Raw genomic sequence first — 15,948 nt, 5'->3', positions numbered from 1 at the left:
GCCCATCAGGATCACTCGGGGAACTTCGAATAAATAGAGGTGCAGACCCTTATCCAGAGATATTGAACAAAATCTGGGGCCTTTTTCTCCCCGATAATCATTGTTGTCTTGAGATATTTATTGTGTTTCTTCTCTACCTTTTCCTTGTGTAGCACTCTGCCCTTGACCAAGAGGTCATTAGAGAGATTGTATCCAATTGCTGGGGATGCAGGGGTCCCTACTCTGAAAGGGTAGCGGGTGCTGTGTGCCTCTGGCCCTCACTTCTAGTTCTTGCCTCCCTGCAGAGTGGTCACATGCCTGCCGTGCGGGTTTGGGATGTGGCTGAACGTTGCCAGGTGGCAGAGCTGCAGGAGCATAAGTATGGTGTGGCTTGTGTGGCCTTCTCTCCTAGTGCCAAGTACATTGTCTCCGTGGGCTACCAGCATGACATGATCGTTAACGTCTGGGCTTGGAAGGTGAGTAGGCTGGGTAGGCTGGCCCGGCAGCCTCATGGGGGTCCAAGGGCCTGTTGGGGCACCAGGAAGATGCTGACCTGAGCCCCTTTACTCCACTCTGCTGATCTCAGTCTCATTCCGGAAAGTAATCTGAAGCAGGAAAGAGCAACCACATAGCCAAGCATGTTGGTAAAAAGGGGCTAGTGTCATCTCTTTGAGGATCGCCAGAGGAAATGAATCTATTCAACTCCTGAAAGAAATTCTCCTCCCTCCCCTTTTTTCTCTGACCAGTAAATCCTGGAAACTTTTTAAGTACAAATCCTATCTAACCCTCTTTCTTCTTAGCTCCAAGAGGCAGACCCTTGATTTTTCCTTTGGCTTTCCCTCCAGAAAAACATCGTGGTAGCTTCCAATAAGGTGTCCAGTCGGGTGACAGCAGTGTCCTTCTCTGAAGATTGCAGCTACTTTGTCACTGCAGGCAACCGGCACATCAAGTTCTGGTACCTCGATGACAGTAAGACCTCAAAGGTGAGATGCTGAGGCTGAAATAGCCATCAGGGTCAGGGCCAGCTTAGCCCACCTTAGAAGACCTTGCTCCCATTTGGGCCCCTCTTGGCTTGCTCAGCAGACATACAGAAGTTCTGGATAAGCCAGATACTCTCTGTGCTGAAGAATAGTCTCAAAGAGCCAGGGGGCCTGGTTTCCAGAGGTGGGCTCTGGGGTAGATGGGTGGGCAACAGCGGTATTTCTCCACAGGTGAATGCCACTGTGCCCCTGCTGGGTCGCTCAGGGCTGCTGGGAGAACTACGGAACAACCTGTTCACTGATGTAGCCTGTGGCCGAGGGAAGAAGGCAGACAGCACCTTCTGCATCACATCCTCTGGGCTCCTGTGCGAGTTCAGTGATCGAAGGCTTTTGGATAAGTGGGTGGAGCTGAGAGTAAGTACTTCTGGCTCAGTGGGTTGGGAGTGCCCGTATCTTAGCTCAGGGGAGAACTGATGCCTATAGCTTCATGCCACAGGCTGGGCCCTTATGCATGCATGAGGGGACCCCAGGAGAAAAGCTTGAGGGAGCCAGAGTTTGGCCCAGTTCCAACCTGTGGAGATCTGTATAACTGCCTCCTCTCTGCTCTCTTTCTGTCTTTCTTTCCCCTGCTTTCCTCTTCTGCTCAGAACACAGACAGCTTCACAGTAAGTGGTGCCTAGACTCTCCTCTCTTTCTCAAGCTGTTTCTTTCTCTTTGCTGGGTTCTTCCTACTTGGTTTTCTTTGCCAAAACCTCTAGTAACTTTGAGGGGTCCCTGACTCCCATCCCCCAAATGTAGCTGTGGTTCCTCTGGCCACCTGTTCTTGGAGGGAGGGGCATTTCTAGATGACAGCTGAGAGGCTTAGTCTAGAGCAGCTGGGCTGCTTTTCCCTTGCCCCTGCCTTGGCTGGTCTCTCCTCTTGGCAGGTGACTGTTGAGGAAAGGCTGGGCAGGTGCCCCTTGCTGACCTGAGCCCCTCTGCTTACAGACCACCGTGGCCTACTGCATTTCTGTGAACCAAGACTACATCTTCTGTGGTTGCGCTGATGGCACTGTGCGCCTCTTCAACCCCTCTAACCTACACTTCCTCAGCACCCTGCCCCGACCCCATGCTCTGGGGACAGACATTGCCAGCATCACTGAAGCCAGGTGAGCTATGTGGGCCCCCTACCTCCGTTTAGAGCCTCACGCTGTGCCCAGCCTTCCCTGGCTGTGCTTCATGGAACAAGGTGAATAGTGTATCGATGCCCCAAAGAGTACCAGAACACCTTTGTAGACAAAAAAATTAAGGTTTATTGGTACTAGTTGTAACCAAGGAGAACCGGGGACTATCTTAGGAAGTGGGGCGTATGATAAGTAGCAGGGAATATTGTAAGATTTGAACTGTGTGAAGTGATTTTATGAATAGTTCAAGAGATTGAAGTTTTGCTCTGGTTGGATGCCATTAGGAAGGCGGGGGCAATTCTCTAATTGGACAGCCTAATAATTTTTATCTAAAAGTTGGGAGCTAAAGCTGTAATTGGTAAAGAAGCAGCAGTCAATCTTTACAGATGGGAAAGAATGATGTTCGGTCATTTCTGTGGTTTGTGCAGTGATCTTGTTTTTATCTGTGCCCAGACACAATGACAGAGTAGTCTTGTTTTTATTTTGCTCTGTCATGGCCACAGAGTGACCTTGTCTGTGACATTCTGTGACATTGTTTGTGTTCATCAGGAGAACACCATGGCCCAGCAGCTAGTGCGGGTCAACTCCCAGCTGACAGCTGTCAGGGGTTGCTTTTTTTTCTTAAGCAATTGCTTTCAAACCTGCAGATCTGGAGAGGACTTCCCATGCTCTGCTCCTTCCTTCATGGGGTGGCTTTAGTTTTCATTCCCTTCAGTCGTTCATTTTATCAGCTCCTCACTCACCAGTTTACCCTGTCCTCTCTCCCACAGTCGCCTCTTCTCTGGAGCGGCCAATGCCAGGTATCCAGACACCATTGCATTGACCTTTGATCCCAATAATCAGTGGCTGTCTTGTGTATACAACGACCACAGTATTTATGTTTGGGACGTGAGAGACCCCAAGAAAGTGGGCAAGGTGTACTCCGCTCTGTATCATTCCTCCTGCGTCTGGAGTGTGGAGGTATGTGGGCTGGGCTGGCTTGAGACTGACCAGATTTGTTAGGATACCATTGTGAAGATGGAAAGTGGGGATCCCCAAGTATAATGTTACGTTCCTGCTTCCTCCTCGTTTCTTCAGCAACACCCCTGTGTATCTGTCTAGCCTCAGATGGGTCCTGAGGATTGAGTTTGAATTTTCGTGCTTATGTATCTTAGACTTTTAATATGCCACTGTCCATCCTTAGCTTCACCTTGTTCTAGGCTGGGTGTTCTTGGACAAGTTTCTGAACTTGACTGAGGCTCAGTTTCCTCAGTTGTAAAGTGATGTACCTGATTCATCTAATTGTTCTAAGTGTTAAATGAAATAATGTAAGTGGGGGATAGAGAAGAGTCCTGGTGCATAGTGGGTACTTGGTTAATGTGCTTTCCCTTAGTGATTATGAAGATGATCTATTAGTTACAGCTTGCTGACTGTGTGACTGGGCTAAGTCTTGGCCAGCATTATCCCTTTAATCGCATTCCCTTCTCCCTGGGCAGGCAAGAGACTGCTCCCTAACTAGAGATCTGATTTTGTTCCCTTTGCTCCTTTAGGTCTACCCTGAAGTGAAGGACAGTAATCAGGCCTGCCTGCCCCCTAGTTCCTTTATCACCTGTTCCTCGGACAACACCATTCGCCTGTGGAACACAGAGAGCTCTGGGGTGCATGGCTCCACTCTGCACCGAAACATCCTCAGCAATGTGAGCCCTGAGGCCTTAGGGCCCCACTCCACACTAATATCCCCATCCCCTCAGCCTTCACACCTTCTCAGGAATTGGGTCCCCAAACTGTGATCTTCCAGCTCTTATTTGACTGAGCTCAGAGAGCCAAAGGTTTATCTTGTCCAGCATTCCTCTCCCCTTGCGGTTGTACTGAGTCAGGCCTGCCTTATCTACTTCTCCTGACCTCCACTAGGACCTCATTAAGATCATCTATGTGGATGGGAACACTCAGGCCCTGCTGGACACTGAGCTGCTTGGAGGAGACAAAGGTGACGGGTCCCTGATGGATCCCCGTGTGGGCATCCGCTCTGTGTGTATCAGCCCCAATGGACAGCATCTAGCTTCGGGGGACCGTATGGGCACGCTCAGGTAATGTGAGGCCTGGAATGGGTATTGACAGCCTTCCGTGGTACAGGCCAGAGAATTTAGGTCCCCAAGTACAGAGCTTTAGAAAAATTTGGCCCAAAAAGATTGGGGATCAAGATATCTATATACATGGGAAAGATAATAACTTTAAATGAAGAAACCCAGCAGAAACCATCTCAACCATGATCAAGCTTAACATCCTCATATCAATGTCATGAAGCTCATAATATGATATACTAAAAAGGACATAGCATTGTTTCTGTGGTATTCTTGCCCAAAATGCATAAATTTTGTCCAATCTTGAGAAAACATTAGACAAACGCAAGTTGAGGTATTTGCGACAGAGTACCTGTACTGATCAATACTCTTCAAAAGTGTCAAGGACATGAAAGGTAAAGAAAGACTGAAGAACTGTTGCAGACTACAGTTCTTTTTGGTTCAAAAAGATCGGGGATCAAGATATCTATATACATGGGAAAGAGCAATAATAACTAAAAGTACACCAGATGGGATCCTGGGGATCCATTAAAGGACATTGTGGAAAAATTGGTGAAATTCAAATAAAGCCTTAAATTAATAGTATTGTACCAGTGTAGATTTTATGGTTTTGGTAATTGAACTGTTCTTATGTATGATGTTAACATTGGGGAAAGATGAGTAAAGGAAATATGGAAACTCTGTATTCATTGCAACTTTTCTTGAAGCCTAAAAGTTCAAAAATAAATAATAAATTTTGAAAAAGGTTGGGGGAGAGGTGGTAGCAAAGGAAGCAGGGTGAGTCTCTCCTTCTGAAGCCTGGCAGTGACCTCCTTCCTCTCCTCATCTTTGCAGGGTGCATGAGTTACAGTCCCTAAGTGAGATGCTGAAAGTGGAGGCCCATGACTCAGAAATTCTGTGCCTGGAGTACTCTAAGCCAGACACAGGTAAGGAGGATGCCTGGTCCCTAGCCTAGAATGGTACAGGCCTCCACCATTCCTGCCAGTGCCACTTATATCTGTCCCGGCTTTTGGATGTTGGACCGTAAGTCCTTTGATTCATTTGGTGTCTTTGTAGGTTTAAGGAAGGACAACTCCATCTGTGCTTCGTGATTCATTTGGCTTAGGGATATAGGCTCAGTTACTGCAAGCCTCTTTGCCAGACCTAGATAGGGGCCTGCTCTGGGCACTCGTGGGCTGATAGAGTTCTTCTAACCCCAGGTCTGAAGCTGCTAGCCTCAGCAAGCCGGGACAGGCTGATCCACGTGCTGGATGCTGGACGGGAGTACAGCCTACAGCAGACATTGGATGAGCACTCATCCTCCATCACTGCTGTCAAGTTTGCAGGTGGGGGCAGGGCAATCGAGATACATTCTGCCACATACCACCAACATCCCCCCCACCCACTGCCACCTGCCTCCTGCTTCCATGAGAAGGGCGTGCCTGTCACGTGGGGTGTGGGGGATGTTAGACAGCAGCTGGAAGGCCTGGGGCTGGATGGGAAGACAGGTGAAATGTAGACTCTCAGTCCAGGGGACCTGAGCCAACCAGGTTGGTTGATAATAGGAAGAAAGGAAAGCCTAGGTTTGGAGGGAAGCATCCTGATTTACTTGGTTGTCCTAGCCATGTAGAGTAGCTTGATAGGGGAGGGAATACTGAGGGAAGGCCGAGGAAGGGCTGGTCCCATGTGAGAGCAGTGGGAATAGCTAGGCCCCCTTCCTCCATAGCCAGCGATGGGCAAGTCCGCATGATCAGCTGTGGAGCAGACAAGAGCATCTACTTCCGTACTGCACAGAAGGTGAGGGGACGGGGCTTCCCTGAATGGGGCAGTGGGTGGTGGTAGGGGTCTCTACCAGTCCCCTACCTGAGATTATAAGAGGTAAAGAGAGGAGAAAGCAGGCATCTCTGGGCCTGGTGAGGCGTTTGGGCTTGGGGTCTGCCCACGTGCTCCACCCCTGCAGTCTGGAGATGGAGTACAGTTTACACGGACACACCACGTGGTACGGAAGACGACCCTCTATGACATGGATGTGGAGCCCAGCTGGAAGTACACGGCTATTGGCTGCCAGGACCGAAATATTCGGTGGGAATCCCTTTCTCAGACCATCTGACCACACTCCTTCATGCCCAACGGGGTCAGCTTTAGGCAGCTCAGTCCCTATGTCTGTCTTCTTGTCCAGGACTTTGTGCCCCCTTGAGCCTACAGAATGAGTACTTTGCCTCACCCAAGAGGTGGTAGTCCCTTCGGTGTTGGGGAGTGGTTCCCATAGAGAATGGGGCTGGGAATGAGTGCTGGCATTACTGCCACCCAGGTATGCTTGATCATGACCTTCTCCTCGTGTGAATGAGAATATGTTTCTTTACAGCATCTTTAACATCAGCAGTGGGAAGCAGAAGAAGCTATTTAAAGGGTCACAGGGTGAGGATGGCACTCTGATTAAGGTAAGGGCCCAGAAGGATGGGCACTGGGCCAGAGAACAGGACGGGCTGCTAGGTGGAGAGAGACTGGTGCTTCCCATTCTCTTCCAGCTGTGTGTCCCACCCCTCAGGTGCAGACAGACCCCTCAGGGATCTACATTGCCACCAGCTGTTCTGACAAGAACCTCTCCATTTTTGACTTCTCCTCAGGCGAGTGCGTGGCCACTATGTTTGGCCACTCAGGTGAGTGTAGCCCAGTACTCTACCCTTGGAACTTTACTCTTTCTTCCTTTGGTTTCTTAGGCCCATCATATCTGCCTGCCCCTCCCTTCTAGCCAACCCACTTCCCCTTGCCACTGTTGGAACAGAAGCTTGGCTGGGACTTTTGAGTGGCTTATAGGCCATATTCGTTGTTCTTCACAGAGATTGTCACTGGCATGAAATTTAGTAATGACTGCAAACATCTCATCTCTGTGTCAGGGGACAGGTAAGCGGAAGCCACAGATTCTTCCTCTGTGCCACAAATACATCCTGCTCCTCCTCTTTCTTCACCCCAATAATGTCTCTGTCAATTAGGGCTGATCAAGGATATTTCTTGACTGGGCCTGACCTGGCACTAGAGGGTGGCTTTGGTGTCCTTGCCAGCCCATGGAGAAGGGGGACGGATGGTGTTGCCACCCCCAGGGTCCTACCCTAACCATCCCTCACCCAACTTTGTGGCTCTACCCAGCTGCGTATTTGTGTGGCGCCTGAGCTCTGAGATGACCATCAGCATGAGGCAGCGTCTGGCCGAGCTGCGCCAGCATCAGCGAGGGAGCAAGCAGCAAGGACCATCTTCTCCCCAAAGAGCTGCTGGGCCCAACCGGTGAGAACAGAGTATGGGATAAGGGCAAGCAGTGACTGGGCATCCAGATTGCTCCCTATGATCTCACTGCTCTTCCTCTTTGCTCTGGACCTGCCATTCAGCAACTCTGTATCCCCCAATGCCCGCTTTTCACAAAAAGACCCATGATGTTGGACCCTTCCTCCTTTGAGTTTTCTCTCTCCATGACCTTCCTTCTCTTGGCACAGGCATGAGGCCCCGTCAGTGCTGTCTTCTGGACCAGCTCTCTCATCAGACAGTGACAAGGAGGGAGAAGATGAGGGCACTGAAGAAGAAGAACTTCCAGCTCTGCCTATCCTTGCCAAGGGTACCAAGAAAGAGCGAGGTCTGTAGAAGTCTGTTATGGGGTCAGACAGGAACCAGTTGGTATAGTGGTTAGAACTGCCCTTTCTGGGACTGCGGGGTGTAAGAGCAGTGTAAGCTGAGGAAACTGGAGCATTGTTGTGGCCATGTAGGATATGGGCTGGTGTGGGGCCAGGGCTCCAGGGTCGGGGGCGCAGAAGACACTCTCTCTGACTGCCTGTCTCTGTCTAGCCTCGGTGCCCAGCCCAGCCCTGCCCCGAAGTCTGTCCCACTGGGAGATGAGTCGGGTGAGTCACCATTGTTAAAATGCCCTTCCAAGGTTACAAGAGATGAAGGAAGGTGAAAGCAGGGCTTTCTGGGCCTGGAGAGTTGGGTGTGGGGTCTGCTCACATGCTTTACCCCTTGTGTCCAAGGAAGAGCCTTATGGGGGAAGTTCAGGCAGGTGGGCTGGCCCTAGGTTAGAGATGATGAAGCCCAGGTATTTTTTTCCTGTGGGCCAGGTTGGGGGCCTGCAAGGGTTGGTCTTCCCTAGGAGAGGTACTCCACCCATTCCGTGACCTGGAGGCCTTGGAGTAAATGTGAAAAATACCAGGTTGAGATAGGGAGTAGAAAGAAGGCGTGTGAGCCACACGGTTAGAACTTAAGTTCAAGAAAATCAAAGATTCAAAGAGCAGAAATGTGGAGAAACTTGTTCTGAAGACCTCAGTTTAGGAGGTAAGGTAGAGGGGAAAGGCCATAACTGAGTGGCTCCTTTAACCAGAAGGAGGCTAAAGGCTTTCGGAGCAAGCCCCAGGGCAGCCCAGCCCTCACTTGTCCCATGTCAGGATTTCAAGTGCCAGTACCTTTCATTGTCAGTAGCAGTTACATGGAATGATAGTGGTGTGGTGTTTCTGGCATGTTCTGACAAGGCCAGGAGTCTCAAGGCTGGGCTGTTAGTTAGTTCTTGGTGCCATTGGGGCTGTCCTCAGAGTAGCGGACTTATAGAGACTCCTAGCTTTGAGGTTGCCATGACAGCAGGTGAAGACAGAGACCAGAATACAGGACGTAGAATGAAGATAAGAGCATGAACTCTGGAGTGAGACTCCCTGAGTTGTAACCCACAGGCAGGCCGCTTGTTGTCTATGGGACTTGGACAAGTTATTTAAACCAGCTGTGCTTTGGTTTTTCTCCCATCTGTAAATATGAGAATAGTACCTACTTCATGAGGTGGTTTTGAGGTTTAAATGAGCTGATATGTGTAAAGTGCCTAGCACACAGTAAGTGATATATGAATGTTCGCTAAGACTATTGTGTAATTGTTATTGTTATTCCTCTCCCACGCCTGCCCTGCACCAGGCACCGGACACGGTGGAGTTCCTGGACCCAGCTCCTGCAGCCAACCAAAGACCCAGAAGAAGAGGGCGCTGGGCTCAGTCTGGCATTGAGCTGAGTGTTCGCTCCATGCTGGACCTGCGGCAGCTAGAGACACTGACCCCAAGCCCTCGGGGCTGTAGCCAAGACTTGCTGGCCATGACTCCTTCTGGTCCTGGGAAGCATGATCAGGAGGCCCCTGAGACCTCACATACTATCCAGGTGAGTCAGCTTTCTTCCAGTTCCCTAAAGTTCTCCAGGCAGCCTTAGCCAGCCTTGTGCCAACAGCTGGAGCCTGAGCACTGGTCCAGCTATGCTTGCTCTGCTCATGTGGCATATGGGTAACCTGAACTGCAAAGTCAGAGTAGGGCTGGGCAGGCTGTGTGGTATGGTGATTGATGTGAAGAAGCAAAGGGTAGCCTTTGTCTTGGGTTGGGTTCCTTGGAGGGCTTATGATATTAAATGGTGGCTGGAGGTTGGCAGCCAGAATGCTAATACAGTACTTCGAGAAGCTCAGGAACACTAGTTGGAGCCCAGCCCAGCTTCTTGGTGTCTGTCCTCAGATTTAGAGAATCCAGCTTCTCCCAGAACGGTGCACACCAAACCCTTACTTACCTCCCTCCATCCATTTTCTCAGACTCTCTGTCACATCAACAACTCCAGTAATTCCCCTTTGTATGTTTCCAGAATGAAAAGCACCCTCGGTCTCAGACTTCACAACCCTGTTCCTGCCCCCACATTATCCGATTATTGTCCCAAGAGGAAGGGGTCTTTCCCCAAGATCTGGAGCCTACACCCATTGAAGATGGTATTGTCTACCCGGAGCCAAGTGACAGCCCCACTTTGGATACCAGGCAAGCATCCTTCTACCACCAGACCCCTGAGGCCATGCAGCCCCCAGTCTCTCTTCCCTCTAAGTGTTCTTTAATGAAGAGAGGGTTGGCCCCAGGGCACTCAGGCTTGCCTGCCACTTCACCACTGCCTCATCCCCCAGTCCTGCTCATAGGTGGGGAGAAGGAAAGCAGGAGTCTAGTGGGCTGCTGCTCACCCCTGCTCTTCTTTTCCCTCTTCTTTCCCCTGCCGCCTTCCCGACAGTGAGTTCCAGGTGCAGGCATCAGCGCGAGGGACCCTGGGAAGAGTGTATCCAAGCAGCAGGGGCTCAGAGAAGCACAGCCCTGACAGTGCCTGTTCTGTGGATTATAGCAGCAGCCGCCTTTCTAGCCCTGAGCACCCCAACGAAGGTGAGGCTGCAGCCTTGAGGGAGGGCCAGAGCCACCACACAGGTCAATGGATTGAGGTGGGAGTGGAGACTCTGGCGACAGATGGGTGCAGTGTGATGCTTCTTTCTCCCTCCCCCACATCCAGACTCTGAGAGCACGGAGCCCCTGAGTGTGGATGGCATTTCCTCAGACCTTGAAGAGCCAGCTGAGGGAGATGAAGAAGAAGAGGAAGAGGAGGGAGGCCCTGGCCCCTATGGACTGCAGGAAGGCAGCCCCCGTACCCCGGACCAGGAGCAGTTTCTAAAACAGCACTTTGAGACTCTGGCCAATGGATCTGCTCCAGGTGTGGTCAGAGGCCCAACATTTGGTCACTGCAATCTGCCCTGCTCCCCTTTTTGTCTGGCTAAGAGGGAGGGTCCAAAGGCAGAGCATGCCCTGGGGTTGCCTTCTGGGGGGTGGGGGAGAATCTGGGGCAAGGGCTTCCTTCATTTTATGATTTCTGTCACCTTGGCAGGAGGCCCTGTCCGAGTACCAGAGAGGACAGAGTCTCAGAGCATCTCTTCACGATTCCTGTTGCAAGTGCAGACCCCCCCACTCAGGTATGCTCCCCACAGCAGCTCTTGCTCTCCCACAAGGGGCTCCAGCTCTCCTGACCTCCCAGTGCTCCTAATAGGGGGCCATTTCTGCCCCTGGGGCAGCATGTAGCCCTTCTCTCTCTAAGGCTTGTCTTCCCACGTCCAACAGTATTTTGTACTTCCAAGTTTTGGGGCTGGCTGACTTTGTGCCTGCCCTTCTCTCCTAGTGCTTCCCTAGTGTTGAGAGAGCTTCTCCCTGTCTTGGCAGGGGAGAGCCTTAAGCCTCCTCTGGGCCTTCTTCCACATTTCTTCCCTTTAGGGAACCATCCCCATCTTCCTCAAACGTAGCACTGACGTTGAGACCAGTCTTGATGCCACAGACTTCTGGCGAGCAGCTGAGAGGCAGTCGTGCCAATCCTCCAGGAGCACCTCCAGAGGCGGAGCCTACCCCCGGAAATCCTGGCCCCCAGCAGGCAGCCCCTGTGCTGTTGCCACGACGCCGTCTCAGCCCAGACAGCAACTGGGCACCCAAGAGAGTGGCATCAACCAGCTCCTTAGGTAGACTCCAGAAGGCCCAATCTGTGCAGAGTCTGGTGCCACAGGGTAAGGAGCCTGGTGGGCTCAGCTCTAGAGTATGGGAAATGTAGAGCACATGAGCATGCTAGAGAAAGGAGGGCCTGATGAGCCCTGATGTGTCACTGTGCTTGCCACTGGGTGTCCTTTAGTGGGTGTGTGCAGGGCATAGCAGCTCCTTGGGAATTGAGCCTTGGCACCTGAGATACCTTCCTCACCATTTGACTTGCATGTATCTCTATCTTCTCTGTAGGGGAGGCTTCTCTACCAGGCCCATTGCTCTTACGAGAGATAGAGGCCCAGGAAGGCCTGCGTTCCCTGCCCCAGGCTGATGGCCGTCTGTCTCGGCCCCACTCCTACCAGAACCCCACCACCAGTTCCATGGCCAAGATATCCCGCAGCATCTCTGTTGGAGAGAATCTGGGCCTGGCGGCTGAACCTCAAGCTCCTGCCCCTGTTCGAGTCTCACCACTTAGCAAGCTGGCCCTGCCCAGCCGGGCTCACTTGGTCCTGGACATTCCAAAGCCATTGCCTGATCGTCCTACCCTGGCCACATTCTCACCTGTTACCAAGGGCAGGTCCCCTGGTGAGGCGGAACAGCCTGGCTCCCCAGTGGGCCTAGGAAAGACTCACAGTACATCTGAGAAGCAGGCCTCTTTGGGGGAGAGTACCCCTCCCAGGCCTAGGACAGAATGCCAAGCTCAGCCTGGGTCTAACAGCCCCTGCGCGCAGCACCTGTCAGTGGGCAGCCTTCTCCAAGGCTCTGAGAACTTGCAGCCCCCACCTCCTGAGAAGACTCCCAACCCCATGGAGTGTACCAGGCCAGGGGCAGCCCCAAGCCAGGCCTCAGGTGTGCATGGCTCCCCAGCTCTTATCTCCTGCTCCATCTTCTCTCTTCTGTATCTGTTGGCTGCTCTCTGGCTCTATTCCATTTCTGTGCGTCCAGCCTCTGGTGTTTTTTTGTCTTGTCTGCCCCTGTCTCAGTCCATAAGTCACACGCCTGATGGTGAGACACTCCTGCCAATCTTCATGATCTCCCTGTGACCCACTTGCCCCTCAATGCCTAGCCCTGGGGCTAGGGCTGGCCCTTTCCTTTGGACCTTCTTTTCTGTGTGATGCTGGGAGGGTGTTGGGAAGGAAGAGGCAAGAGGAAAGGACTGAGGGCAAGTGGAGAGGGTGTGATGCTTGTGGGGTAGGCTTGTCCTGCTGAGTGGCTGCAGGTGGGGAGGCCTGAAAGGGCAGCTTTGCTGGGCCTTACTGAGCTGTCTCTGTCCCTCCCAGAACCAGCAGTGAGCTTGGAGCAGTGTGAACAACTTGTGGCAGAGCTCCAGAGCAGTGTGCGCCAGGCCGTGCAGCTCTACCACTTGGTACGTATTAGGCACCCACTAGTGGGAAGACAGAGCATGTCAGGAATGCTGAGTATCCAGAACATAATGATAACGCTCTTCCACTAATGGGTGGATGTTGCAATCAAGAACATCCTGGACAGAGTAGGTGACGGGGTTAGAGGCCAGGCTGGGCCTCTAGAACCAAGCACCTATTGGTCATGTCTGGTTAAAAGCTGAAGAGGGTGGGTAGAGAGCCCACATGTCCTAGTTTGCTCAGGACCATCTTTTCCCAGTGTAGTTATTAATAGTATTGCTTTTCATATTCAAAAACTATTTGGCACCCTAGACATGGGGGCAGTACAGCAGGACCCAAGCCTTGAAAGAGGAGTTGCTAGCAAAATATAGATGGTGCCATAATCTGATGGCCTCCTCCTTTGGAGTCACCCCAGAGTCTTCCTCAATCCCATAGCCTCTGGTCATACTTGCTGATCTTGGGAGTATGGAACTCCCAGCCACACCCAGATGGGCTTGCAGTCCCTTTTTTGGGAAGCGGGCAGGCTACCCAGGTGGGGCCCCTCCTTGTCATACAGTTGTTGACAGATCCCTCCCCTGTTCTTCCAACCCACTTCCGGGATCCTGTTGCAGGTGGCCAGCTGCAAGACACCCTCAATGGAGCAAGGTCGCATCACTCAGCTCCTCAGAAACACCTTCTCTTCAGTGCGGCAGGAGCTAGAGGCCCTGGCTGGAACGGTGTTGTCCAGCCCTGGCGGGAGCCCCGGGACAGTAGGGGCTGAGCAAACACAGGCCCTGTTAGAGCAGTACTCAGAGCTGCTGCTTCGAGCTGTGGAGCGGCGCATGGAACGCAGACTCTGAGTTCCAGAAGTCTGTCCCAAGTGAATGCTCCCCGTCTTCCAAACTGTAGCCCCTCCTCCACTCACCAAAACCTGTGGGGATGCTTGGAGTGGATACCAGGGATCAGTGCTCAGTGGAGAAGCAGCTTTCCCACCTGCTCCTCACGGTGCCCCTGTATTTATTAATTTATTTCCCTGACTCTTGCCTCACTTTTTTGGAACTCCTGCCTCCACAGCTCCTCTAGTGGTTCATGCAGGAGTAGGTCTTGGATCTTTGTCATCTTGGTGCTGTGAGGAGTAGGAGGGCAGCCCGCCCCATTTGGGGGAAATCCGGACGGGCTGGCCCTCTCCTCTAAGAAGCCATTTGAAATTACTGCAGGGATCAGCTCCCTGGGGTGGAGCGCACACAGGGTACTCAGTGGGTAGAGGTGAGAGGCATGGTATTCAGTGCCCTTCAGCCAACAGTGGAGCCTTTCCTCTACCTCCACTTCCCCTCCCATACCAGCTGCACTACCCTGGCTGCCAGAGCACGGGTTATTCCTTTCCCCCAATTCCTGGCAGTTCAGAAAGGCAGAGCCCTCTGCCCTTCAGGGTCTTCCCAGGCATCGGGAGGCTTGAGTTGGTATCAAGGCCTGAGCCCCCACATTCCACTCCCATTCCCCCTCCAAGAGGGCCCTAACATTGCCTTTCCCTGTGCCCCCTTTCTGTCCTGGCCAGAATGTGTGGAACCAGCTGTGGGATGTTGCTGCAGGACAGTAATGCCCTCTGCTAGGCAGACATGAAGCCCTGGCCTCTTTTCCTCAGCTCCTCAGCCTTCCCTATCCAACTCTGCTCCCCAGCAGGCTGCTGGAGCCCAGAAGCCTCCTTCTCCCTGCATCCTGAGTGATGCTCAATCAGAAACCTATTGGAACTTCCTTCATGGTTTACAGGGCGCTGGCCCACCTTCTAAAGGACCTTGGCCACAGATGGCATCTTACACACACACCCACACCACACCACACCACACCCCACACCCCCCCATAGTACTTGGCTGGCTGATGTGTGCTCGGTTTCCTCTCACGTCCTGCCCCAACTTCACCACTCTGGGAAAGGGATGGAGCATACTAAACTCGAATTTTGGATTCTTGATGTCCACAGCCTAGCTTGTGTGGCCCATAGGGTACCAGGTTTGAGTGGAAAGAGCCTCCTGAAAGGCAGAGCTGGGCACCCAGGGTGCTCTGGATACTGGAGGTTGAGGGAGGAGAGGCACCTGTGACTACAGTAGGGGCCAAGAGACACTGGAAAGGTGGTAGGAGGGACAGGTAAGTTGTAGAGGTGAGGGGATAGATTAGAATTAGAAACAGTTGTTTGGGGTGAGGGGAAGATAAGGCACAGTGGGCAGGTAGAGTAGGACCAAGTAGTGAAGCAGTCGTTGAGTTGGAATGAAGAATGTGTCTCTGGGCCCTACTGCTTTCCTGTGCCTCAGATAAGTCTGGAAAGCTTTACTGTAGCTCCACGCCACAAAAGCCCATTCTCCCATGGGTGGGCCTTTGGGCCCCCTACTGGCTCTATAGTTAGAGGCTTTGAAAGAAATTGCATTCCAAAAGGTGCCCAGCTCTGTTTGCTGCAGCCTGAGTGTACCTGAACAGATGAAATCTATTTCATCCCCATTCTTCTCTACTACCAGCACCTGGCCAATCCTGCAGAGAAATCCTGGGCCCAAAAACTGTTGTAGCTGAGGGTGGACCCTGGTGGGGCTGCAGCTGGCCTTGTGAGGTTAGAATTTCACTCCCACCCCACTACCCAAATCTGCACACTAGCTAGCCACAGTCCACCCCAAATAGGGCTCAGGCCTGGCCCATTGGGCTGGGTTCTTCTATCCTCATCCAGCCTGTCCCTCACAGGAGGGAACTGCACTCCTGCTAAGGTCTGTGAGAAGGTGGCCACCCTTTCCCCACCCCTAGCCCAGCGTTGGTGGGGCGGGGGTCTTGTGGTCAGGCTGGTGCCCGTCCCCTTCTGCATGTCTGAGGCCACCGGCAACTGCCGGCCCTGTCCAGATTTGCCCTGACCCAGTTTTAAAAGACCCTTATTTATAACTTTTATACTTTGCCCAGTCCCTGGCGCTTCCTTCCTCCCCAGGTCTCACGGGGCAGAGGCTGTTTTTAATATGTCCGTTTGTATTGATGTTTGAACTTGTCAATAAACACAATCATTTGTTAACTCTGAGAAGCCATTCAGTGGGGCAGACAACAGAAGGCTCTTGCCGCTCGCTGTACGAATAGCAGAATCGGGTGTACACCAGCGGGGC

General features: G+C 52.3%; 1 protein-coding gene across 1 annotated transcript in view; it reads left to right on the top strand.

The window, feature by feature from the left end:
* Nucleotides 1-15,860, top strand: part of MAPKBP1 (mitogen-activated protein kinase binding protein 1) — a 50,445-nt gene extending 34,585 nt beyond the window's left edge. Inside the window, exons 6-31 of the mRNA XM_039888440.1 lie at nucleotides 285-455; nucleotides 825-962; nucleotides 1,191-1,373; nucleotides 1,947-2,107; nucleotides 2,893-3,082; nucleotides 3,652-3,798; nucleotides 4,013-4,188; nucleotides 5,017-5,108; nucleotides 5,382-5,507; nucleotides 5,888-5,958; nucleotides 6,122-6,243; nucleotides 6,527-6,602; nucleotides 6,710-6,821; nucleotides 7,002-7,065; nucleotides 7,309-7,443; nucleotides 7,650-7,786; nucleotides 7,996-8,051; nucleotides 9,100-9,336; nucleotides 9,802-9,968; nucleotides 10,210-10,355; nucleotides 10,480-10,677; nucleotides 10,849-10,933; nucleotides 11,229-11,512; nucleotides 11,736-12,332; nucleotides 12,764-12,849; nucleotides 13,456-15,860. Coding sequence (XP_039744374.1) covers nucleotides 285-455; nucleotides 825-962; nucleotides 1,191-1,373; nucleotides 1,947-2,107; nucleotides 2,893-3,082; nucleotides 3,652-3,798; nucleotides 4,013-4,188; nucleotides 5,017-5,108; nucleotides 5,382-5,507; nucleotides 5,888-5,958; nucleotides 6,122-6,243; nucleotides 6,527-6,602; nucleotides 6,710-6,821; nucleotides 7,002-7,065; nucleotides 7,309-7,443; nucleotides 7,650-7,786; nucleotides 7,996-8,051; nucleotides 9,100-9,336; nucleotides 9,802-9,968; nucleotides 10,210-10,355; nucleotides 10,480-10,677; nucleotides 10,849-10,933; nucleotides 11,229-11,512; nucleotides 11,736-12,332; nucleotides 12,764-12,849; nucleotides 13,456-13,683 — 4,185 coding nt within the window. The 3' untranslated portion in view covers nucleotides 13,684-15,860. The remainder of the gene's footprint in view (nucleotides 1-284; nucleotides 456-824; nucleotides 963-1,190; nucleotides 1,374-1,946; nucleotides 2,108-2,892; nucleotides 3,083-3,651; nucleotides 3,799-4,012; nucleotides 4,189-5,016; nucleotides 5,109-5,381; nucleotides 5,508-5,887; nucleotides 5,959-6,121; nucleotides 6,244-6,526; nucleotides 6,603-6,709; nucleotides 6,822-7,001; nucleotides 7,066-7,308; nucleotides 7,444-7,649; nucleotides 7,787-7,995; nucleotides 8,052-9,099; nucleotides 9,337-9,801; nucleotides 9,969-10,209; nucleotides 10,356-10,479; nucleotides 10,678-10,848; nucleotides 10,934-11,228; nucleotides 11,513-11,735; nucleotides 12,333-12,763; nucleotides 12,850-13,455) is intronic.
* Nucleotides 15,861-15,948: the final 88 nt, after the last annotated feature.

Source organism: Pteropus medius, unplaced genomic scaffold (assembly GCF_902729225.1).
Source record: "Pteropus medius unplaced genomic scaffold, Ma_sr-lr_union100, whole genome shotgun sequence".
Taxonomy (NCBI): Eukaryota; Metazoa; Chordata; class Mammalia; order Chiroptera; family Pteropodidae; genus Pteropus; species Pteropus medius.
Note: the sequence above shows the minus strand (reverse complement) of the source record. Positions and strands in the feature narration are given on the sequence as shown.